This window comes from Puma concolor, chromosome B2 (assembly GCF_028749965.1).
Source record: "Puma concolor isolate L17-30 chromosome B2, mPumCon1.1.hap2, whole genome shotgun sequence".
NCBI lineage: Eukaryota > Metazoa > Chordata > Mammalia > Carnivora > Felidae > Puma > Puma concolor.
The window spans coordinates 38,322,892-38,349,511 of NC_141671.1; the positions used below are offsets into that span (position 1 = coordinate 38,322,892).

The 26,620-nt window shown below is 41.3% G+C and overlaps 1 protein-coding gene across 5 annotated transcripts in view; it reads left to right on the forward strand.

Annotated features, from left to right (window-relative positions):
* DNAH8 (dynein axonemal heavy chain 8) overlaps positions 1-25,814 on the forward strand; it is a 347,525-nt gene extending 321,711 nt beyond the window's left edge. For all 5 annotated transcript variants that reach the window (XM_086706753.1, XM_086706756.1, XM_086706755.1 and 2 more), the window contains 4 exons: positions 3,896-4,048; positions 4,127-4,316; positions 21,820-21,941; positions 25,109-25,814. In XM_086706753.1, the coding sequence (XP_086562879.1) occupies positions 3,896-4,048; positions 4,127-4,316; positions 21,820-21,941; positions 25,109-25,396 (753 nt within the window). In that variant the 3' untranslated portion in view covers positions 25,397-25,814. The remainder of the gene's footprint in view (positions 1-3,895; positions 4,049-4,126; positions 4,317-21,819; positions 21,942-25,108) is intronic.
* Positions 25,815-26,620: the final 806 nt, after the last annotated feature.

The window sequence follows — 26,620 nt, forward strand, 5'->3', positions numbered from 1 at the left end:
GTGTGTACAGGGCTATCTTCGGGTTCCACAAAGTTGAGGGAGATCCTGGGACCTCCCTCTCTGCTCATTTCCACTTCCTTTGCAACTCCTTCTTTTACCCTTGTGACCTTCTCTTCCTCGCCCCTTCTCAGGCACCTTGCAAATTATGATCTGCACTTTTCTTTGTTACCCTCTACCCCACTTTCTCTTTCAATCACCTTTTCTCTACCCTTCTCCATCCCTGTGTCTTTTGATACCAAGGTATCTTACCCATCTAGGCTTTGTCCATTCTTTGAACTTACCCCTTGTTTTTGCCCCTTGTAGTCTCACAATCCTCCCAGTCAGGTAATAGGAAAGCAGACCATTTAAACGAATTCACTCCCGGTGTGAATGGCAATAATTTTCTACTTCTTGAACCTCACAGTTGTTTGCTTATTAATCTAAATAAGTTGTTCTCAATTTTTTTGTAAAATCTCAAGACCCCTTTACAAAATGAGGACCCAAACAGCTTTTGTTAATGTGAGTTATAACTACTGATATTTAATATATTAGGAATTTAAATGGAGACATTTCAAAAATATGTATTAGTTTATTGTTAAATAAGAGTAATAAACCCCATTACATGGTAACATAAATAACATTTTTATTAAAAAGTAAGTATGGGGGAGCCTGGGTGGTTCAGTCGGTTAAGCATCTGACTCTTGATTTCCGCTGAGGTCATGATCTCCTGGTTCGTGGGTTCAAGCCCCACATAGGGCTCTGTGCTGATAGTGCGGTGCCTGTTACGATTCTCTCTCTCCCTCTCTGTCTGCCCTTCCCATGCTCATGCTTTCTCTCTCTCTCTCTCTCTCTCTCTCTCTCTCAAAATAAATAAACATGAAAAAAAAATTATGTTTTCCAAGATAAAAATACTCATTGAGAATAATGGTATTGTTTTACATTTTTGCAAATCTCTCTAATGTCTCATTTAATAGAAGGCAGGTGGATTTTCATATCCACATGGTTGTGATACTACATGTCCTGTAGCCCTGGAAACCTTCACTGTATACTCCTGAGAGAAGAAGAGTCAAAAAGTCAAGTGATATCCTAGTATTACTATGAAAATAGTTTTAACTTTGTGGACCCCCAAAAGGATCTCAGGGCCTTCAGGGGTCCCAGGCCACACTTTGAGAACTGCTGATCTAAAAAAAAAAAGTCTCTTTAACTATAGTGAGATTTCTGGGTGGTTGAAAGTTCTGTGAAAAGTCCTCCAACTTGGTCTTCTTCCTGCAAGAAGACAGGGTTGTGTCCTGTGGCCATCCAGGGTCTCCTCTCTGCTGTTCTCAGTGTCCTCTCCTCACTGCTGGTGGGCAGAGCCTCACCTGAGCCCCAGATGGGGCTGAGTCAAATTTAGCTCTTCAACCAAGAAGTGAGAGGCTAATGCCCTAGTGCTAGTGTAACTGTGGTCTTGTGTCTACTCTGTCCTGCTTCCTCAAGTCTGGGAAAAATGAACTTGTCAGCTGGGAACACTTAGGATCCTTGAGCTACAGGCTTCCCACTGCAGTGAGTACCCCCAAAACTAAAACAAAACAAAACAAAACAAAACAAAACAAAACATTTTCTTCACTCTTAAAACAGTTTTTGTTTCCATTATGTAGATAAGTACCAAGACATTTGGCCAAGATACTGAAATCAGTTGCTTCACATAGAGACAGATATAGTAAGGGAAGGAAATATTTTTTTAATGGATACAATATACTTTCAACGGTCCATTGTAAGTGATCTTCAGAAGGCAGATGGGGCATAAAACCTGCCTTCAGAGATTTTAAAAACTGGCATGTGGAAGTGAAATAAAACTCACTCTAGATGCCTAGACCACAGGCTGGTATACCAGAGGAGGCTTCTAAGATCTTGGGATAATTTGAGGTGTCCAGGTTTGGTTGGGGCCATTCCTCCGAGTTCTCTGTGCTGGCAACATCCTAGCAGGAACTGAGTGTGAGGGATGTCATTAGGTGGGTTGCTAAATGGGAAGGAGTTTGTACTGAGGCATCTAAAACTGCTTCCTCTTTCAAGATCACTTACTTTTAGTGTCCTTTATTTTACTGAAGAGAGAGATTTGTTCTTGAAAATGTGGCTGTAAAGTGAATTTTATAAATTGAAATATAATTATACTATTGACTTTCATAGTAAAAATGGAGCCACATTACTGAAGAAGAGACTACTTGGTCCCAGAAATATAATGAAAATCCTATGTAAGACTGCAGCAAATCCTTCATCTTATTAGTAAAAAGATAATTTGGAGCTGGAACAATAACCATACTCAAAATAAAATCAGTACTAAAATTATATTTTCAAGAGTTAAGTTTTTCCTAAGCTTGACTCTATTGCAAAAGAAGTTTCTCCTTTAAAACGGTAAGTAGGGTAAGGCAATTTGTTTGAGGCTGTTAGCATACTAAAAAATACCTACCTGGCCTGTTGATTTGACGTTGTAGCCAATACCTGGGCTTAATTTCCCACATATGGGGGTTGCAAAAGTATTTCCATAATTTCCTTTCTCCTTCAGTGTGAATTTCTACACAGTAGTTGTGATTTAAAGGGGGTGATATATATGCTCTTCAGCCACTGGAGGCTGAAGGGCCTGAGCTGAGAATGAGGCAGTGGAGCCTGCAAAAATGTAAAGTTCTAGAACCAGGAATTTGAGAGAATACCTGAAGGTTGGTATGGTGAGTGGGTTAGGGACCTCCACTGGCATGTTTGACTGGGATTTATATCATTCGCTCTGCCTGCCCAGATATTCCCACCCAGGCTCTTCCTTTTTATATCACTGCTTGCCTGAGTTTGTGCTTCCCCTTTTCATCCTTCACCCACTAGAAGTGGCCCAACTGCAGGAAAGCAGAAGTGTCCATTGCTCAGTGGGACACTTTAGCACCATGCTAGCAAACCTAGCATGTAAAATGAGAAGGATGGAACAGATGAACTTGAAGGCCATCGTCTCTAACATTCCATGACTCAGGATGGGGCGGTGGGCATCTCCAGCAGAGAACCTACAGTTGAATGGCTTTCTGGTGATTCTGCAGACTGGTACATCAGTCTAAATTCTCTCCCACTCCATGTGCCTATCCTTACCCCTCATGGACTTGCATCTCTTTGATAGTGGCCAGCAGAAAGTTCAGATCTCTATATGAGCTCTTGCCAGGACTCACAGTCAATCTTTTCTTGGGCATAGGACACTAAATTGAAATGTGTATGTATATTGGCTTATTTTCCAATAATTGTTATATTTTATTATTCCCACAACCAGATGCTTTTATATTGATCTCTTCAAAATGGTCAATAAATGATATACCCCAAAAATAACAAATGACAGGTGCTTAATGGCTCTCCCATGAAGTCAAATATTTTCATTGATTAGATTAGGAAAGGCTCTCTTTAGTCGCCCTGGCCAAGGCAACAATGATCTTAGGACACTGCAGCCAATTGTTCATTGGTAACTGCTCTGTAAAGATTTTGTCCGTATTAACTTTCTGTGACATTTCTAATAACAACTCTGTAAGCATTATGAAAAAAATATTCCAAACTGTACTCTTATAAAGGTTAGATTGCAAAGGAATATTTAACTGACACTTAGTACTTAATCATTTAAAAGGGAAAAAAGGTACAATTCTATTTCAGCTTTTTAAAGTACATTTCCAATTATCAACTAAGTACAATCAATAGGAAATAAAAATCATTTTAGTTGAACAGTAGTTTTTGAGGCCCAGAAAATGGGGAATTTAATGGCAAGTTTGGTTCTGCAAAAGATATTTTAGAATCCATTTGGTAGAGATATATCCAGAGGAAGAAAAAGAACAGAGAAAGGAGAGATCATTGGAAGAGAAATAACAGATGATAAAAGAAATTTAGAAATTCATTTCTTGTATGCTTTTTTTTTTTTAAGGTGAAGGCTCGTTTGATCAAGATGGGACATCTTAATTCAATGAACATATTTCTGAGACAAGAAATTGACAGAATGCAAAGAGTCATCTCAATACTTCGCAGTAGCTTGAGTGATCTAAAATTGGCCATTGAGGGAACAATCATTATGAGTGAGGTGAGCTATTATCTCAATTGTCATTTCCCTCTTCTGCTGATTTCTCTTGTTCTTATATTTTAACTTTACCTTTTTCAGAATTTGAGAGACGCCCTGGACAACATGTATGATGCTCGCATACCTCAGATCTGGAAAAGAGTGTCCTGGGATTCATCCACACTGGGCTTCTGGTTCACTGAACTTCTGGAAAGAAACGCTCAGTTTTCTACTTGGATATTTGAGGGGAGGCCCAATGTATTTTGGATGACTGGTTTCTTTAATCCGCAAGGTATGTGCTCATAGGAGAGCAGGTAAAGTTGGAAGGTGAGGGTAGTTGCACTGTGGGATGAATATGTATGATATATAGCAATACAGAGGTACAGCTTGCTAAGTTCTGGGCATAGGCTTTCAAAGGCTGGGGAACACAGATGATCCTTCTGTAATTGTTCTGCAAATTCAGTCTGAAATTCATTCTACCATTGCTTCCACAATATGGAGGCAAACCTTCCATTTTTCTTCTCACCTACTTCAGCAAGCCTGTGGTCAGGACATGTGAAATAGTAAAGTTTTATTCAGATCTTAGTTTTAAATGTTTTATGAAAATGTCAAACATGAAGCACCAAAACATGCAAAAATTTTTCTAGGTTGCAGGAAATTAGACTGATATCAAAACTGATCATGTGGCATTTAGTGGACTTCTAGACTCGGCCCCCTCTCAGTTTTTTATCCCCTGAAAAAGTGCTTTGTGATTCTGCTGCATTTCTTCCTTCACTCTAGAAATTCTTACTAAGTATTTTTTTTTTAATTTTTTTTTCAACGTTTTTTTTTTATTTATTTTTGGGACAGAGAGAGACAGAGCATGAACGGGGGAGGGGCAGAGAGAGAGGGAGACACAGAATCGGAAACAGGCTCCAGGCTCCGAGCCATCAGCCCAGAGCCTGACGCGGGGCTCGAACTCACGGACCGCGAGATCGTGACCTGGCTGAAGTCGGACGCTTAACCGACTGCGCCATCCAGGCGCCCCTTACTAAGTATTTTTTACTAAGTTACTAACCAGATGTCTATTGACATAATAAATTGTGCATAATTTGGTAAGCTCATAAAACCCACTATGGTTAAAGTTAGTGTTTTGGATTTAGAAATTTGTGGAGTTCATTGAATTCATAAAGTTCAGAGACACAACAACTTTTTGCCTTACTACAATACGGATAATTTTACTTCAAGTAATTCTTATTTTTTAAAGTTTTATTTAAATTCCAGTTAGTTAACATACAGTGTAATATGAGTTTCAGGTGTACAGTATAGTGATTCCACACTTCCATATATCACCTGCCGCTCATCACAAGTGCCCTTCTTAATCCCCATCACCTATTTCATCCATCCCCCCCACCATCCTCCCCTCTAATAACCATCAGTTTATTCTCTATAGTTAAGAGTTTGTTTTTTGATTTGCCTCTCCCTTTTTCCTTTGCTCATTTGTTTTGTTTATTAAAATCCACATATGAGTGAGAGCATATAGTATTGGTCTTTCTTTGGCTGACTTATTTCGCTTAACATGATACTCTCTGGCCTTATCCATGTTGTTGCAAATGGCAATATTTCATTCCTTTTGATGGCTGAGTAATATTACATTGTGTATACATATACCATAACTTCTCTATCCATTCATCAGTTGATGGGCACGTGGGCTGCTTCCATAATTTGGCTATTGTAGATAATGTTGCTATAAACATTGGGGTGCAAGTGTGTCCCTTTGAATCAGTATTTTTGTATCCTTTGGGTAAATATCTAGTAGTGCCATTGCTGGCTCATAGGGTAGTTCTATTTTTAACTTTTTGATGAACCTCCATACTGTTTTCCACAATGGTGGTACAAGTTTGCATTCCCAACAGTGCAAGACAGTTTCCCTTTCTCCACACCCTCACCAACACCTGTTGTTTCTTGTGTTGTTGAGTTTAGCCTTTCTGACAGGTGTGAGGTGATATCTCATTGTAGTCTTGATTTGCTTTTCTCTGACGGTGAGTAATGTTGAGCATCTTTTCAGGTGTCTGTTGGCCACCTATATTTCTTCTTTGGAAAAATGTCTATTCAGGCCCTCTGCCCAATTTTTAATTGGATTATTCATTTTAGGGGTGTTGAGTTGAAGTTCTCTATAGATTCTGGATACTAATCCTTTATCAGATATGTCATTTGCAAATATCTTCTCCCATTCTTTAGGTTGCCTGATAGTTTGCAGAAGCTTTTTTTTTTTTGCAGTCCCAATAGTTTATTTTTGCTTTTGTTCCCCTTACCTCAGGAATCATATCTAGAAGGAAGTTGCTATGGTTGATGTCAAAGAGGTTACTACCTGTGTTCTCTTCTAGGATTTTTATGGTTTCAGGTCTCACATTTAGGTCTTTAATCCATTTTTAATTTATTTTTGTGTATGGTGTAAGAAAGTGGCCCAGTTTCATTCTTTTGCATGTTGCTGTCCAGTTTTCCCAACACCATTTGTCAAAAAGACTGTCTTTTCCCCACTGAATATTCTTTACTGCTTTGTCGAAGATTAATTGGCCATGTAATTATGGGTTCATTTCTGGGTTTTCTATTCTGTTCTGTTGATATAGGTATCTATTTTTGTTCCAGTACCATACTGTGTTGATCACTACAGGTTTGTAATATAACTTAAAGTCTGGAATTATGATGCTTCAAGCTTTGCTTTTCTTTTTCAACATTGGCTTTGGCTATTTGGGGTCTTGTGGTTCCATACAAATTTTAGGACTGCTTGTTCTAGCTCTGTGAAAAATTCTGTTGGTACTTTGAAAGGGATTGAATTAAATATGTAGATTGCTTTCGGTACTATAGACATTTTAACAATATTTGTTCTTCCAATCCATGATCATGATCATGGAATGTCTTTCCATTTTTTTTCTGTCATCTTAAATTTTATTCATCAATGTTTTATAGTATTCAGAGTACAGGTCTTTTTCTTGTTTGGTTAGGTTTATTCCTACATATCTTATGGTTTTGGTGTAATTATAAATGGATTGATTCCTTATCTTTCTACTGCTTCGTTATTGGTGTATAGAAATGCAACATATTTCTGTATGTTGGTTTTGCATCCTGCAACTTTACTGAATTCATGTATACGTTCTAGCAGGTTTTTTTGGTGGAGTCTTTAGGGTTTTCTATATAGAGTATCATGTCATCTGCAAATAGTGAAAGTTTGACTTCTTCCTTGCTGATTTGGATGCCTTTTGTTTCTTTTTGTTGTCTGATTGCTGTGGCTAGGACTTCTAGTACTATGTTGAATAAATGTGGTGAGGGTGGACATCCCTGTCTTGTTTCTGACTATAGAGGAAAAGCTTTCAGTTTTTCTCCATTAAAGATGATATTAGCTATGGTTTGTTTGTTTTTTTATATATGGCCTTTATTATGTTGAGGTATGTTCCCTCTAAACGTACTTTGTGGAGGGTTTTTAAAATGAATGGATGTTGTACTTTGTCAAATGCCTTTTCTGTATCTATTGAAGTGATAATATGGTTCTTATCCTTTCTTTTATTATGTGGTGTATCACACTGATTGATTTGTGAATATTGGACCACTCCTGCAGCCCAGGAATAAATCCCACTTGATCGTGGTGAATAATTCTTTTAATGTACTGTGGAATTTGATTTGCTAGTATCTTGTTGAGAATTTTTGCATTCGTGTTAATCAGGGATATTGGCCTGTAATTCTCCTTTTTAGTGGGGTCTTTGTCTGTTTTTGGAATCAAGGTAATCTGGCTTCATAGAATGAGTTTGGAAGTTTTCCTCCCATTTCTATTTTTTGGATCAGTTTGAGAAGAATAGGTATAACTCTTCTTTAAAGGGCTGATATAATTCCCCTGGGAAGCCATCTGGCCCTGGACTTTTGTTTGTTGGGAGATTTTTGATTACTGATTCAATTTCTTTGCTAGTTATGGGTCTGTTCACATTTTCTATTTCTTCTGTTTTACTTTTAGTAGTTTGTATGTTTCCAGGAATTTTCCCATTTCTTCCAGATTGCCCAGTTTGTTGGCATACAATTTTTGATAATATTCTCTTATGATTGTATTTCTGTGGTGTTGGTTGTGATCTGTCCACTTTCATCCGTGATTTTATTTATTTTGGTCTTTTTTTTTTTTTAATAAGTCTGGTTACGGGGTTATCAATTTTACTAATTCTTTCAAAGAATCAGCTCTTAGCTTTGTTGATCTGTTCTACTGTGTTTTTGTTGTTGTTGTTGTTGTTGTTTTTGCTTGTTTCTATATCATTCATTTCTGTTCTAATATTTATTATTTCCCTTCTGGCTTTAGGCTTTATTTGCTATTTCTTTTCTAGCTCATTTAGGTGTAAGTTTAGGTTGTGTATTTGAGACTTTTCTTGCATCAGGTAGGCCTGATGGCTATATACTTCCCTCTTATGACTGTCTTTGCTGCATCTCAAGGTTTGGGACTGTCATGTTTCCATTTTCATTTATTTCCATATACTTTTAAATTTCTTCTTTAATTTCCTGGTTAACTCATCCATTATTTAGTAGGATGTTCTTTAATATCTATGTATTTGTGGTCTTTCCACATTTTTTTCTTATGATTAACTTCAAGTTTCATAGCATTGTTGTTCTGAAAATACACATGGTGTGATCTCAGTCTTTTTGTACTTGTTGAGAGCTGGTTTGTGACCCAGTATGTGATCTGTTTTGGAGAATGTTCCATGTTAACTCAAAAAGAATGTGTATTCGGCTGTATTAGGATGAAATGCTCTGAATATATCTATTAAGTCCATCTGATCCAGTGTGTCATTCAAAGCCATTGTTTCCTTGTTGATTTTCTGCTTAGATGATCTGTCCATTGTTGTTAAGTGGGGGTGTTAAAGTCCCTTACTATTATTGTACTATTATCAATGAGTTTCTTTATATTTGTTTTTAAATGACATATATATCTGGGTGTTTACAATTTGGGGGCATAAATATTTACAGTTGTTAGGTCTTCTTGGTGGAGAGACACCCCCCCCATTCATTATTTAGTTGCATGTTATTTAACCTTCATGTATTTGTGGTGTTTGCAGATTTTTTTTCTTGAGGTTGACTTCTAGTTTCATAGCTACTTCAAGTAATTCTTGGCCAAAATAAAGTAATGTTGGATTCCTTACAGTTCAGCATCTTATAGGTCCACTTGTAATACAATTTAATTTACACATACAAATTTAAGAGGTATTATTGCTACTCACAATATGGTTGAATCTCATAAAATAATCTCAAGTGAAGGAAGTCAAACAGAACACATTGCAATTTGTTATACTGTATACATTGTGATGTATGTATACTGTATAATTCCATTTACACAAAGAATCAAAACAGGCAAAACAGATCCATGGTGTTAAAAGTCAGGCTAGTGGTTGCCCTTGAGGGAGAGGGCAGTGATTGCAAAAGGGCGCAAGGGGGCTTCTGGGGGCCTAGGAATGTTCCATTTCTTGATCTGGATGTTGGTTACATGGCTGTATTCTCTTGGTGAAAATTCGTCATGCTGTACACTTATTTATGCAGTTTTCTTTGTATAAATAATACTTCAACAAATAGTATACCTTTAATTGTCCCCTGTGTGCATACATTAATTCACTTCATGCATTTTTAAGTATCTTAACATTTTCTAAATTTAAAACACTAACCATGCCTGTTTTTATGAGCTTACAAAACTATACATAGTATATTACTGTGTCAGTAGGCTTTATATTTGTAAAGGACAGCTCCCAGATTTCACTTATCTATTTTTCTCCCAGATTTTCCATTGAATTTGGGGAGGAAACATTTTTATTATGGTTCTCGGATTTCATGTGTCTACTTATGAGTGTCTCTTTCCTCCTTACCAGCCCTCAATTTGAGTGAGTTGTCACCAGGTAATTCCTGGCTTGAGGGCCTGAAGAAATAGCACTTAACTTAATTAGGATTGTCTAACCACCTTCCATTTGCTAGCCCCTCTGCTAGGTGCTTTCAATAGAGAGACATTTGAGACCCAATTCATGCCCTAAAGGAGCTTCATAATCTGATTGGTAAGACAGACCCATCAGCAACTTTAACATAATGTGATAAGTGCTTCACCCGAGTGAGAGCTAAGTGCCATAGTAGTACAGAGGACAGGAAGATGAATTCTGCCAAGGCAAGGCTCCAGAAGAGCTTTATACAGGAAAAATGGGGTAGAATTTGCAGGGACTTGAGAAAGGGGCATTCCAGTCAGAGACTTGAGCAAAGACAAGGCATCTCCAGGGAAAGAAGGACAGCAGCATGGCCTGAGTTCAGAGAGGGGAGCAGAGGTGGGGGGCAGTGAGGCTGGCATGTGGAGTCTCCTGGGGGAGTTTAGGCCACATCATAAAGGCAATTGGAAGTCCCAATTCAGGATCAAATTGGGTCTTTGATCCAATTTGATCAAAGATCAAAGATCAAAAGATAATCCCAGGAGAAGGTAGAGAGTAGACTGGAGTATGAAGCTTCTGAGCAATGAGACTCTTACCGAGTCCAAGGGAGAGAGCCTGGGACCTTAACTAGGTGAAGAGGAAGGGACAGATCTGATGGGGTGACTAAATGGGGGACTTTTTTCATTATTTATTTATTTATTTATTTATTTATTTATTTATTTATTTATTTTAGAGAGAGACAGCAGGAAAAAGGGACAAAGGGGGAGAGAGAGAGAGGATCCTAAGCAGGCTCCATGCTCAGCACAGAGCCCAGTGTGGGGCTCAATCCCACGACCCTAGGATCATGACCTGAGCCAAAGTCAAGGGTCAGGAGCTCAACTGACTGAGCCACCCACGCACCCTAAATGGGGGGTCTTTGAGAGAATAGAGAGAGACAACGGCTGAGGCTAAAGGCCTGGTATAAGGCAGGGAGCGTTGGAAGAGGGACTGGCTGAGAGGAAAGCAAGAAGCACTGGATTTGTCAGCTAGTGCTGGTGGGACATCCAGGTGGAGAGGTGTGTTGGCAGACTTGGAATTTGGGAGAGGGGTAAAGATCAGTGATTTTCAAAAGGATGTAAGGTCATTAAGTGCATTTTTGATATTCAAGAACCAAGGTAATGGGGTTGGTTCATCCCTGGCCTTCCATAGACACAGACAAATTAAGTTGTATATCACAACACACAGTCTCTTTCCATGACTGGTTTTTTTTTTTTTTCATTAGAAATATGACTTAAAATGGCAAAGTATTAATGGGAACTAATCTGTAATTGTTACTGTTTGTTAAGAAATGTCACAAGCCAGAACGTTTAAAAAAATTCAAATGCAGATGTACATTTCAGTTTTCTTGTCATTATTTGTTAGTAATACTAATCCTTTCTCTTTCCTTAATTTCTGTTTTCAGCTTAAACTCTGATTCTTTCTCTCATGGCTCTCATGTCTTGGAAAGGCCTGGATTCAAGCATGCTACCTTTATGCACATGTACATAGACATATACCCTTGTCTTGTCTATGATTGCTTTTTATTTGTGGTGTAGCATAGTAGAGGTCAGCTTTCCCTGCACACTAATCACTTTTCTGCTTCCTTTTCCTTTTCTTGACATGAGAGAAAAATTACTTTCTGTTCCATATCACCTGACCAAATCTGGACATCACAAAGATTACAGCAATTTCATACATGTTCATAGGCAGTGTGCAAGCAGATAAAGCGCCTTCCAATTGGAAGCTTCTCTGATCACTATTTGACAATAATTGATTCTTTGCATGACTATATCTCCTGGGTTTTATATCTTCTAACCCAGTCCTCTTCAATGAAATTTCTTTCTTTGGCTCAAGATATTTAATAAATGGGGTTTTTTTTTAATAAAAAAAAAAGTTGAAGTAAAACATAATTCACTTTGCAACAAGACCATAGTTTTATTACAAATACGTAGAGTCAAAATCACATAGGCTATGAAATATTTGAAAATAAAATTTCACATATAACCATTTAGTTTTGTGTTCTTATAATGTAATATGGCATCCAGTACTGTCAGACGTGTGTTTCCCGTGGCGCCTCTAAAGATTGCTCCTCAGGCCTAAGTGTCTTCAAGGCCCATGCTGCCACAAGGACAGGTGATAGCCTTGTGTGCCCCCCAGCCTGTGTCTGAGCTGAATGCTGTTTGTAGCACTGCTCCATTGCCTTATGGTGGTCTGATATTTTGTCAGTCATACTCGAAGAGGCTGAGTCAGCCACCATGGAATGGTATTTTCAGTCCCCTTCACAATAATTTCTTGTAGTAGTTGATGAGCTCACCTATATGGCAGTTAGCCTTGATTATTAAAATGGTCAGGCAGGAGTGCCTGGGTGGATCATTTGGTTAAGCAGCTGACTCTTGAATTCAGCTCAGGGCATGATCTCATAGTTAGTGGGTTCGATCCCTGCGTTGAGCTCTATGCTCACAGCGTGGAGCCTGCTTTGGATCTTCTGTCTCCCTCTCTCTGCCCCTCCCTCACTCACACATGATCTTCTCTCCCTTTCTCTCTCTCTCTATCTCCCCGCCCCCACTCTCTTTCTCTCTCTCTCTCTCAAAAATAAATAAATATTTAAAAAAAGTGGTTAAGCTCTCTGTACCCATGACCCTATAATATTTGTTCAATGGCTCAACTTTTGGTAGTGCAGGAATTTGCACCCCAGTGATTACTCAGGTCCAAGAGGACCTTAGTACTCCAGCAATTGTTGATACACATGTTCACATATTGTTTAAGATTGTCCTTCTCAGGGGGCACCTGGGTGGCTCAGTTGGTTGGGCGTCCGACTTCAGCTCAGGTCATGATCTCACACTCCGTGAGTTTGAGCCCCGCGTCGGGCTCTGTGCTGACAGCTCAGAGCCTGGAGCCTACTTCGGATTCTGTATCTCCCTCTCCCTCTGCTGCTCCCCTGCTCACGCTGTGTCTCTCTCTGTCTCAAAAATAAATAAAAACATTAAAAAAAAAAAAAAAGATTGTCCTTCTCAGGGTTCTTGAAGGAATTGTTCTGTCTCTTGTTCCCACAGGTGTGCATTTTCAGAGTATCATGTACATATGATTTAGATTCTAATTTGTGTGTGTGTGTGTGTGTGTGTGTGCGCGCGCGCGCGCGCCTGTGTCGTAGGTGTAGAAAATAAGTTGTAATGAGCCTGGCTTCAAGTAGGGATTGACTGCCTTTCAAAACCTCTTAATTGATAGCCATGCTTTGTCATTTGTTGTTAGGTATGATTCACAGGTACTGCTGATGCAGAGGCTGAACATGTTCTTCAGGCCTCACACCTCTATCTTAGATTGAATCATGTAGTATCGTTATTTTACAAATGTTTAACTCCACCTGGAGCCTGATGCCATTTGGATGCCAACTTCTGTTAGGTTTTCTGCTTTTTTTCTCAGTGTCTCAACAATCCGTGTCAGTCTGACAAAGGAGATATCAGTGACAAGTTATACATAGTACAAATCAAGATTTTCTGTTAGAGAGGATTTTGCTAAAGCAAGGGGATAGGTATTTTTTGTCCTGTTATCTTTTTTTATAGTAAAAATTATCTATAACCTCTTGCTGATGTATTTGTTTTCAGGGCAACATCATCAACTAGCAGCACTTTCTGGATGTTTGTCTTATAAAAAGCCTGACGTTTGTTGGGTGGAAAAGTGCACCAAGGTTTAATAGAATTTTAGGATTAGAAGGAACTGGGAGATTTCTTCTAATCCCACAACACTCATAATCATTCCCCAAGGCTACTGTGTGCCGAACCAGAGCTTCCCCTAATGTCTGAGGGAAGCCAGGTGAATGGACCTCAGGGTTCTAAACCTCTGAGTGATAGCACTCACCTGCTCTATCCTCAAACCACAGAATGATAGGACGACTGTGGACACCTTAAAATGCCTCCAAAATGAGTAACAACCCATCTTCCTTGCCTTCATGTCACAGGGGCTTAGATGTACCTGGCTTCAGTCATAATCCTTATACACATCTCTTATAATTCTAGTTTCTGCACATCGTTATCTTCCTTACCAAGTGTCCAATCCCTTGTAATCTGGCCAGCCTCATCACTGCTGTCTCCAAGGCTACCAAACCTAGTGACCTTCTTGCCACCTTCATTCCCCCTAACTATACTAGGATGCCAATTCTGGAAACTCTTTAACACCTTGGCTTTCGTCCATCACCTTCCTTGGTTCTCCTCCTGTCTCTTCTAGGACTGCTTCTTAGCCCACTTTTGTAGGCTCTTCTCAAGCAAGTTCTGCCCTTGGCCCTGGTACCTACATGGATGATGTCAACCGTTCTTACAGATGCAACTGTTTATCTGCACATATGACTGACTCATCCAAAGTCCTTGTTTGAGATTCTGATTCTTCACTTCCAACTGTGAATGTAGAGTATTCCATACTCCTGTGAACCTCATCAGTACTGCCATCTGGTCATCTTCCTCCTAAACCATCCTCATCAAGATTCTGTACATTTGCTTATGTATCACCATCCTCCAGATCACCCAATCCTTGTGAATGGTCCTTTCATATCCAAACAGCTTTGAAGAGGGAAGCCAAGAAAGCATAGTTGTGGTAGAAGACAAGAGGGGAAAGTAGGAAGTAGTGACAGAAGCTGCCAGAAATCAAGTAAGATAGGACCAAACGTGGTCAGATGGCTTTATCAACAAGGAGATTGTTGGCAAAAGAAGTGTCAGTGAGGTGGATGGGGAGGTGGAGGAGTCAGACTTCAAGGTGAGTGAGTAGGACCACAGGAAATGGAGAGACAGAAGGATAATTGTCTCAAGCAAGTTGGCTTTGAAGAGGAAAAGCAAGTTGGGGGAGTGGTTGTAAGAAGAAAGGATTTCCTTTTTCCTTCTTATAATGATAGGAGAGGCTTGAGTCTATTCAAATATGGTTGGGAAGAAGCCAGTAGAGAGAGATAGAAGGAGAGTGAGAGACAGACAGAGAGAGAGTGCACACAAAGATAACAGACAGAGATAAAAGAAGCAAAGAGGGGATGGCTTCCAAGAGGAGAGATGCACTCTGAGAAGGTGGAAGGACACCACACACATTGTAGGGAGGAATGAGTGTAGATGCAAGTGAGTTTGTCAGTTTGATGGCAAAGAGATAAGGGAGTTCTTATCTGATGCTTTCTATTTTCTCCTTGAAGAAGGACATGAAGTGATCTCAGGAGCAGGAAGGTGTTGGAGGAGAGACTTAAGGAGGGGGCAGAAGTTTGAGAAATTGGGCTACTGAGGGAGACAGGGAAAGATTCGTGGGTGGCTTTGAGAATCCTGTCGAGGAAAGTGGCAATGATGTGGTGGTCTGAGTATTATTCAGCAGCCTGGAATAGGTATAGGAAGGGGGACATTTGGATTCATGTAGGATTGGAGTTTTGCCTGGGCAAGTGATGACAAGAATGAATCTAGACTACCTGGGAAAGAAGGGAAGAAAAGGTGGAGTTCAGGAGGTCTCCAGAAATGATAAGGTCAGGGAATGGAGAGGTCAAGATGCTAAATGGATGCTGAAGAGGCCCAGATGATCGAGGATGCTCAGTGAATGGAGGCAGATAGTATTTGGAGAGGGGAGGAGCATGTGGCCTGAGGGTGTGTTTGTCAAAGCAGCAGAGATTCTCATAAAGGATGGAGGAACAATTGGGAAGGACTGTGTCTTTAGAGTTGAGTAGGGCTCCAGTAAGGGGAAGAAGATGGAGAGAATGTTCTGTGAAGAGTTGGTTGACCATAGAACCACTCTAGAGGGAAAAATGGAAAGGTTTGATTGGGGCAAGGGAAAGGAAGCATAAAGTAGCACTCAGAGAAGGTAGAGCAGCTCAAGGAATTACATTTTGGCACATAAAACATGGTGGGTTTAGGGGACCGCAGAAGTAGCCCCAGCTTTCCCACTTATACTCAGGTTCTGTTGAAGCCAACTCTGTCCTGGATTAACAACATCACAGAGAGCATGTATGTCTCAAGGGACTGTGGAAGGAGTCCGCTCATACAACTGACAGCCTTCCTAATATTTTGCTTGTACATGGGGCATTTCTGTTACTACTTGTCAAATTTGTTCTTAAAACAAATCTGGGTCAGTGACCTCTCAGTGGCCTGCTGTGTGGATCTTTTTACATAGCAGTATTTCTCAGCCCTACCTGTACAATAGAATCTCCTGCGAAACTTTTAATACATAGTAATGCCTGGGTCTCCAGACCAATTATATCAGAACCTCTGGTGATGAGGCCTCTAGAGTCTGGACAGTTAGTTTTCTTAAAAGCTCCCTTGGTCATTCTAATGTGTAAACTAGGCCTTAGACTACCCAGTATGTGGTCCACCAGCCAACAACATCAGTACTACTTGGGAGCTTGATAGAAAGGGAGAATCTCAGGCCCCTACCCTTGACCTACCTACTGAATCATAACCTGCATGTTAATAAAAGCTCCTTTCCCAGCTGATACCTAAGAACATTAAAGTTTGAGAAGCCCTGCCTTGAAACAATGCCAATGCCAGGGTCCCACCTCTAGATTCTGATTTTACTGATCTGGGTTGTGACATGGGAATCAGGAGTTATAAGACTTCCCAGATATTTCTAACTTGCAGCCAAGTTTAAGATCCCCCACCTTACAGCATCTAGCAAAGCATCAGGAGAGGTGCCTGGTGCATTTTTATTCAACCGGGTGGATCAGCCTCATCTTTGTTTAACGATTTCTGACCTTTATTTAACTTACTAATGAACTCTGTTTGCTTCTCATTTGGGGGAAAAACTGCCTGTCATACGCTTGCAGCAGGAACATCATTTCTCCTCATCTTTGAAGATGCTACTGGGAGGCTTGGTAACTAATAAGACAGGAAATACTGCCCAACCTAAGGCCCGTTACATAAAGACCGGTTCATTTATTAAAGAAAAAAAAAATGGCCGATAGGAGCATCATTACAGAATACTAACCTCCTCCTTATCAAATTGAGACAAGCAACCTTCCTGATTAGTTATTTCTTTAGTCTCTTCTCAGGCCATGTTTGAAATGATACTTAAAGAACTCTACAGCTTTCCTTAGGCTGACTGATTGCACAAGTCAAACAACAGTAATTAGTTTGCTGAAATGTTGGGTTACTACTATTATAGGAATTAAGACACAACACATGTTATTTTAGACCTGAGTTTCTAAAGTACAACACTAGCTTGAAAGTGAAAATTTTAAAGAAAAACTTGACAAGTCTTTTAAGATTTCATTGTGCTGTATGAGTTTGAAGGTGAAAAAAATTTTTTTAAACACCTCATTTAGAACACATGCAACTCAGATGTTTGAATAGTCAAATCACCCATTTCCATGTGGGTGGTTAAATATCATGAAGAACAAAAGGTTATTATTGGTGAAGACTTCCCCCAACTTTTTGTTTCTCAATTCAAACATATGAAAGTATGAATCACTTTTCTACCACTGATGGTTGAAATTTGGTTTAAGAATTATTAAAACTAAATTGGGGCCAAGACAAAAGCTTTTCAAGTTTTTATAAAGAAAAATATGTCAATAGTCTTTTAAAATTATACAGGCTTCAGGGGCACCTGAGTGGCTCAGTCAGTTAAGTGACCGACTCTTGATTTCAGCTCAGGTCATGCTCTCACAGTTTGTGAGTTTGAGCCCCGTATCCGACTCTGCACTGTGTCAGCGCAGAGCCTGCTTGGAATTCTCTCTCCCTCTCTCTTTGCCCCTACTCCATGCATGCTATCTCTCTCAAAATAAATAAACAAACATAAAAATGTTTTAAAAAGAAAAATAAAATTATACAGGCTTCAGAAAACAAAGATTTTGATTCCATTAGCCTTGATATTAGTCTACAAGAAAGGTGGCCATTCATTGTTTTAAATTCAATAGTGAACATTTCAGTGGATTTACTGCAATTAGAATTCCACAAGATCATGTTTTTCTTTTTAGGAAGCCAAAACAAAACTATCAAGACTTGAAAAACTATGTTATCTTCTCCATGTTCTCTGGGTGGGAATTACCCATAGAACAGTTCACTGCCCTCCACTCTCAGGCCTCAGATATATTTCTTTAACATTTTCCTTTCTTAACAGTTCAAGGTAATCTGTGTTCTAGATTCTACCTACTGGCATACTAAAAGTGCTACCCAAGCATTAGGAGGCATACTATTGAAGTAAACTAGACAACATCATGCATATCCCCTAGTAGGCAGGAGATAGGAGATGGTCTCTCCCTAATTGCACTGGAGGTTTTCAGAGCTCTTCAATAATGGCTGAAATCTTCAAAGCAGGTGTGTTACATAAGAGAGAACCCCAGTCATTCATCATCTGGCACCTACCTATGTCATTGTCTGGAGTGCCATATGAAGAGAGGTTAAATTTGCAATTTAGTTGGAATTTAAAATGTTATAGAAAATTTCAATTATTCAATTTGTGCCGATGGACGGTTGAGACCAAGATTCATGTATTGTGCATTGTGACCTGGTAGGTTCATAGATCAGGGATGAATTTTAAAATATTGCATAATAGGGTCAATTGAAATCCAACTACTCTACTTGGATACACAGTGTCTAATACGCCACATGGATGCTCGCTTAGTGTTGAATTATGAAAATGACATTCATGGAGGGATTTACAAGAAAGAATTGGATTTTATTATTGTGGTCACCGTTGGTTTGCACCTTCCTGGGGAGCTTTGAAGGTGTAATCTGAAACCAGCCCCCATATGCAGAGAGCAGGGAGAGACGGAAGAAAGACGCAGGCCATTCAGATTGGTAGGTGGAAGGTTTTATAAGTAAGGACACTTACATAAAAGGTTTATCTTGGGTGGCCAGAAGCCAAATAGATCTCTGTACCCACCAGCCAAACGTTAAAAGTTTATATAGAGGACTTAACTGAGTTCAGCCATGTATACCATCCAGATGGCCTCAACAATACATCACTATCTCAAGGCTATGTCCTTAGGGCAGCTTCTGGAAGCAGGAAGGGCAAGTGGAACACACATTTCAAGGACAGGGGAGGGAATGAGGAGGCTCCAATTGCCCAAGTGCAGCTCACAGATCAGCTGGTGGCTGTGTCCTCTTGATGACCTTCCCCCTCTTCTGCAATGGGACCTGAGCAGTCAGCAAGGGGTTTCACTAGCATGAAGCTGGCTCTTTCGGTAGCCATCTGGCTGCATAGGAGGGAGATACCACGCCAACAGAATGGACACATGCAAGAGAAAACACAGATTAAGACAATGATCCCCAAAGTTAGTCACAGCTTTTTCCACTGATAGCTCCGTGATTCTAACCACTGATTTATTAAGTTCCTTAGGTTGGGAGCTGGATCACTCAGGGCATTCACTGGTGTCTTCATGTGATTTAATAAAGATGATACGTTAGCAGACTCATCAGGAATGAGCAACATTCTATTTGGATAATGGCAGAGATACCTCCCTGTGAGGCAGTAGTAATGTCCAAGGCCATCCTATTTTGGAAGACAGTTTTTCTCATTAGAGACATTTCAGTGTTTGGTAAGGACAGGCTCTGTTGGCTATCATTCAAGGCTTGCTGAATGAATTTACTAAGAGCTTCTGTGTGTCCTATAACATCCTCCAGGCCAATGGAGGGACAGAGACTGTGGCCAAATGATTGTACCTGTGGAAAAAAATACACCCACCTTTCTGAGGAGAGGGAAGTTGGCAGTTTTAGGAACGTGGCCCTTGACCTGGTTGTGCATAGCATACGTGTTGGCTGGGGGGAGGCAGCCTGTCAGGCATGAGAAGATGGACTGGGGGGTGCGATATGCCAGACCGGGACCCCCACCTTGTCCCCTCTTTGAGTGGTGAATGTTCTGTTTCAGGCATACTGCATCTCAACAGTCTGGCCTGCAGCAGGACAGTGGGATCCCAGTGAAGATTGAGTAGTTCCCCCTCACCCAGGGGTGTGAAGTAACTCAGCCATCCCAGAAGGACATCCCATTGCAATTTCCAGTAGATAACTCCTTTCCCAGGTGTGGTGAGGCTTGGTGTTCTCAGCAGCATAGCATGTTGACTCACAACGAGAGTGGGGACAATGGCTGTTTCCTGCAACTTCCCTACCTTTATGGTATTGGGTACTTTGGCAAGCATCCCCAGTCTGGCATATGGGGAAGCAGGCCCTACTGGTTGATCATTCAAATGCATTAAAGCCTGGGACAGTGCTTTAGCCCACTGGACCAAGGTGGTTTTATCTTTAATTTAATCTGCTGCTTTAATATTCCAGTTTTCCTTTCTACCAACATTCCCTGCTGTTTGAGGTTATATGGGAGATGGAACTGCCATTCAATGCCACGTAGTTTTGCCTAGTCTCACACATCATGACCTTTGGAATGTGACTCCAGATCACTGTCTGGTCACTGAGGGCTTTCTTATGTGTACTTAGCTTCTTTAATCCCTTGACGGTGGTAGCCTGCTTTGTGTGGTGACGGGACAGCTTGGGTTAGGCCAGATGTGGTATCTGCACAAAGGCCTCACCTTTAGCCTAGATCCCCATGCTTTTGCACATGCTATTCCTCTAACTGGAATTGTCCCATTTGGTAAACTCCTACATACCTTACAAGAGTCACCTTCAACTTCATCCTCTTGATTCAGCCTGCCTTGAGCTGTCTTCCCGAGTGGTTTATTTTTACACCTCTGCTCATAACAACACTGTGTTATATGCCTTGCCTTCCTCCACATTTCTTCTAGACTGAGCTCCTTTAATGCAGGGTCCATGGATGGCCTATTCATCTTTGTGGTCATCCCACCAAGAGCTGTGCCTGGCACGCGGGAACTACTCCTGAGAGACTTAACGAATGAATGAATGAATGAATGAATGAATGAATGTGGGCCTCCCCAAGTGTCTAATTCAGTTACCAGGAAGGGACTTGGAAACTGGAAGAACTGGACTGCCTCATTAAGCCAAGCTAGGGCCTAGTTTTTCTTTCCAGCTTCAAGGGGTAGTAACTCAGTGCCTGTTATTATGTCTTGCAACTTCTTCTCTTCCCTCTGTTCCCAAACTTGATACAATATTCTCACATGCTGGTGCATAATAATCCTCAGATCTGACTGGGAGTAGGGGTGGGGGACATAACATATTCCAAAATTTATTCATGATTTTCACTATTAACATGGGAGCCAAACGTAATATAGAGGTCACAGATAAAATCTTCTTAAGGTTTTGAAGTCCATTTGAAGTTTAGGGTGTAGTTTCTAACATTAATTGCTGCTCTCCAAGAAAGGCTTCTCCTGTTGAATTGAATGGCATGGTTTGCAAATATTGTATTAAGTTTAAAGAAAGGCCACAATATGTGTAACCTTGTATTGCCTTAAAAATAACCGTATTATGCACATTAAAACACATAGATTTCCTTTCCGGTGTGATTGCTTTGTTTGATCAAATTGAAAGTTGGGTTTTCTATTTTGGCATTATGCCTTGTTTCCTTAGACAAAATGAAATTGTTCCATTATAGCAAATAGAAGCTTGATAATGGTTTGATTCTAGTTTTAGTTGGAATGCTGATCGCAGAATATTTGCCATTCCAGTCTTGTTCCTAAGCAGTGTGATTTCAAATAGAGACGAGGAGCTAGGCCTGGATTACAATCTTTAGACACTTGAGTGGTTGAAACCCCATGAGAGTTTCAAACCAAAGCTCTCTCTGAGGCAGAAAGGGTGCTGCTTTCCTGCTGTCAGCCAGCAAGGAATACTTAGCTCATTGCAGGTCCCCATAGAAACAAAACACAGAAAGAAATGTGCCCCTCAGGTTCAATCTCAGCTCCTCTTGGGTGGGCACGCATTTGGAGGTTGATAAGCAGCTAACACTTGGAGCTTCTTCCTTTCTTGTTTCTCGAGTGGACTGATCTAAGGCATCGGCATTATCTTTTTTCTTTTCTTTAAGGCTTCCTCACAGCAATGAGGCAGGAAGTGACCCGAGCCCACAAAGGCTGGGCCCTGGACTCTGTGACCATCCACAACGAAGTTCTGCGGCAGACCAAGGAGGAGATCATATCACCCCCCGTGGTAGGCACCACTGGGCAAATAGCAGGGGCAGTTCTGGAACCAGTGTTGCAAGTTCACATTCTGCTTAAAACTGACCGATGAGTCCCTTGGTTAAGACCTGTTGAGATGCAGTATGCCTGAAACAGAACATTCACCACTCAAAGAGGGGACAAGGTGGGGGTCCCGGTCTGGCATATCGCACCCCCCAGTCCATCTCCTCATGCCTGACAGGCTGCCTCCCCCCAGCCAACACGTATGCTATGCACAACCAGGTCAAGGGCCACGTTCCTAAAACTGCCAACTTCCCTCTCCTCAGAAAGGTGGGCGTGTTTTTTTCCATGGGTACAATCATTTGGCCACAGTCTCTGTCCCTCCATTGGCCTGGAGGATGAAATAGTGCATACAGAAGCCCTTAGTAAATTCATTCAGCGAGCTCCAAGTGGTAGCTGCGTATCAACCTCCAAATGCATGCCCACCCAAGAGGAGTTGAGATTGAACCTCAGCTTTGTAGGTGGGGTTTCCTCGGTCGTAACCAGGAGACTTTGATGCTGAAACCTCCTCCATTTGCTGGGGCAGGAATTAATGCCAAGCACTGGAACTCCCCAGACAGCCTTTCTTTACAATGACAAGTTACACTTGTGTCTGCTAAAAAAGGGTTTTCCACACGTCTCCTGCTGCAGCTGTGGGCTGCTCACAGACTGGACGAGTGTGGAGGGCAGTAGAGACCAATGGTATTCGCAGTCCTGAGCTCTGGGCCAGTTCCAGCAGTGCCCCCACTAGCTGCGGGACCCCTTGGTGGAGGGACCCCTGGAGGGGAGAAGAGCAGGGGCCCCGAGGTAAGCAGACGCCATTGAGAGCCACTGCTTGGCACTTACCCGCTCTGTGAACTTGGGCAAGTTCTTTAATTTTTTGACCTCAACTTCTTCCTCTGTGACATAAGGCCAGTAATTCAACCTCATGAAAGATGGTTGTGCCAATTCAATGGAATCATTTAGGACCCCACATAGGTACTCAATAAATCTTAGCCCCGTTTTCCCTTCCTCTGTGACTTTCACTCCCTCAATTGCCAAAGAAGAAGCCTGGACCAGATGAATTCCAAATTCTGGCCCTTTCTGCCACTTTACAGCAAGGGTTGCCTCCTTCTAGCGTCCAATGCCTGTCCTCGCTCTGTCTGCCATCTCACCAGAAGCACACCAGTATATTTCCACCAGCGATCTCTCCATTCAAGTAGACCTAAGCTATTTCAATCATGCCCTTCCAGATTCTTTCGGCGTTTTCTCATCATGCAATTCCAAAGTCATGTCCACATTTGTAGGTATTTGTTAGAGCAGTACTGAGATATGTATGTGTTTCCTAAGGCTGTTGCAACAAAGTACCACAAATTGAGTGGCTTAAAACAACAGCAGTTTATTTCCTCAGAGTTTGGGTGGCCAGAGGTCTGAAATCAAGGTGTTGGCAGAGTTGCTTTCTTCCAAAGGCTCTGCGGGGGGTGGGGGGAGGGAATCTGTCCCATGTCTCTCTCTCAGCTTCTGATGGTTGCAGGCAGTCCTTGGTATCCCTTGGCTGATAGTGGTAACACTTCAGTCTCTGCCTCCATTATCACATGGCCTTCTTCCCTATGTGTACCTCTGGGTATCCCCTCCTCTTCTTACAAGAACACCAGTCATATTGGGTTTAGAGCCCACCTTAATTCAGTATGACCTGAACTAATTAGATCTGAAAAGGCCCTACTTCCAAATGGTCACATTCTGAGATCCTAAGTGGACATGAATTTTTGGGTGACACTATTGCAAAGTTCTGAGATTAAAAGGAACCTAGAAGGGATACAGTTTACCGTCGGATGGTATCTAAATTTTATATCGTTCATGTAGTAATTGTCACTACCAATGATGGTAATCATACATATGTCCTGATTTTCTGGGATTGCCCATTTTACTGTCAAACCATGTACTTTAGGTTTTGGTCCCCAAAATATGGTCCTCATACGCTTGGGTCGCATGAGGGGGATTCCAGGAAACACTTGGCAATTAATTTCACTCTCTCTTATAATAAGTCTACATTTGCTTCCCCTTAGCTGCTCCTCATTGGAAAGGAAAAATGGTTACCATCTTCTACCTAGATATATCTTACAGGCTTACATGATTTTTAGAGTTTCCCGTGATTCCCTTTAGCCTTTCTTTTCTTACTGAATATGTGTTCTATGGCTCCCCATGGCCTATAACGTAAAGTTCAAACTCTTCAGTTTGACATCTGTAGCCTTCCACGGTCAAGCCCTAACTTATTTTATGACCATTAAACTCTCTGCTAAATAAAACGCCTGGGCTTTCCTACCCATCCTACCTATCTTTGTACTATATTGCTCCTACCTGGATGCCTGCCCTCTCTCCTCTTTCTTTCCAAAAACAGCCCACCCTTCAAAGCTGTCTCTTCCGCAAAGACCCTCAAGCACTCCAGCCCAAGGTGGCCTTTCACCTCAAGTCACTGCACTTAGTCTCAGTGTTGGTCACCAGACAGCCTCTCTAAAAAGTGTGTGTTGTATTCAATTCATGTCTTTCTCCCCGATTTAATGGTGAAGACCTCAAGGGCAGTGCCCCTTTGTGTGAAAGAGAGACACAGGATGACAAGCAGCCACTATTGAACTAACACACCCCCTCCCTGACTATCAGGTCTGCTCGCCTTCTACCACAACTGGCCTCTGGGGGCGCTCTGACTCTCCTGCTCTCTGGGCCTGGCTGCACAACTCTCACTGAATGACTGAGATGGTTAGAGCGGCATGTTGGCTTGGCTGGCACAGGCTGAGATCCCGCATGGCCCCCAGCTCCAAATCCTGTTCCTTGTTCTGACCCTACATGACAGACCGGGCCTCTCTGAGACTTTTATCTCTGCGCACAGGTGATTTGGTGCTGCTGGCTAAGTCTGTCGTCCCCAGCGGGCTAGCCCTCTGCTCAAATAAGCAATAATGGCATGTTTCCACAGCCCTTATGGCCTCAAGATAGGCCGCAGGAGAAAATGGGGCTCAGTATTTTACTCACGCAATGCACCCAGTGGAATTTGTTCTTCTGGTGGCATTTTAAGACTGGTGTATGTCTTCTTTCTAAACTGGTGACCTTTATTACAGTAATGAATGTCCATCTCACAGCGCCTAAGTTTTAAAAAAAATCCTATTACCTCGTGCTTGACTCTTCCAGGAAGGTGTATATATTTATGGGCTCTACATGGATGGAGCAGCCTGGGACAGACGGAATGGAAAGCTTACAGAATCCACTCCCAAGGTGCTCTTCACACAGCTGCCTGTGCTGCATATCTTTGCCATTAATTCCATCGCGCCCAAGGACCCCAAGCTGTATGTGTGTCCTATTTACAAGAAACCAAGGCGTACTGACTTGACCTTCATCACCGTGGTGTACCTGCGAACAGTTTTGTCCCCAGATCACTGGATCCTGAGAGGAGTGGCTCTTTTGTGTGACATCAAGTAAATTCACTTCCACTTATTGAGGGCACCTGAGCCATGTACCCAGCCAGTGCTATTGAGAGGCCTGGCGCTTTGTGTCTTTTCTCCCTGGTAATTGCTTGATTACTCTTTTTAAATTAAAAAGTTGATACTCTACAATCACGTGTGTGTGTGTGTGTGTGTGTGTGTGTGTGTGTGTGTGTGTTTCCTTATATCAATATTCGAAAAGACAATTCTAACGTAATGCATTTTATCCCAGGCAATCATATTCCATTATAATCATTTTATGTAGATAAAGCCCTACCTTCATGTTAGAGCATCGGAAGGTTTAAATTTTTCTAAAAATCCAAAACAAAGTATTAATTTGTTGTATCCTGAAAGGGGCATGATAAATGCAAACTTTTCTCTCAAATAAAAACCGCATTGCCCTGGAATAAAATCTACCCCTGTGTATGTCTGTGCTAATGTGCTATCCACTGCCTGTTTGGGTTTCTCCTTGACTCCGTGCTTGTGAAATGGAAACTGAAGGGGTCCAGTCAGTACCCCTTAGGAGTTACAGCTGTGTGGTGTGACATGTTTGAGACAGCAAATCCACTGGGATGGCTGCTCTTGTCATTTATTTTACTTTTATTTAATATATTTTATTTTATTTTTGAGAGCTTTTGAGGCCCGGAGAACTCTGAGTCTCCAGCTCTCTCCCCCCTCCCCCCCCCCACCAACTCCAACTCTGCAGGAGATAATGAAGCACACATTTCTAGGCAGCAAATGGAGAAGGAAAAACAAACTCCATCAAACGAAATTGGGTTACATGCAGAATGCCTTAAAAAGCCAAGTCTTTAAAAAGTGAAGCTATTTCTTACTCTGTAGCTGGTTTGAAACTCAGCATTAACCTTTATTTCCTGCTAAAGGAAATTGTCAATTTAACAAAACAGATGAGGTCCTATTTGAATGCTCATGCAGCTTCAGGATAGTGAAGTGTCTCCACTGGCCTTCTCGTCTAGAATTCTCTTGCTCACCCTCAGCTAAATTCACCAATTTCATTCCCCCTGTCTATTCTGAAGGAAGGGAGCATTTCATGTTGCCTTGATCTCCTATCATCCTTCTGTCACTCTGATCAGAGATGCCAATGAGAGACAGAACAAGATGGCCAAGCAGCAGCCTGGGTTGAGGCATCCAGGGAAGACCCCAGAAAAAATCTCCCCATAGTCTAGGATACTTTCCAACAGAAGAAAATATATTATGGAACGCA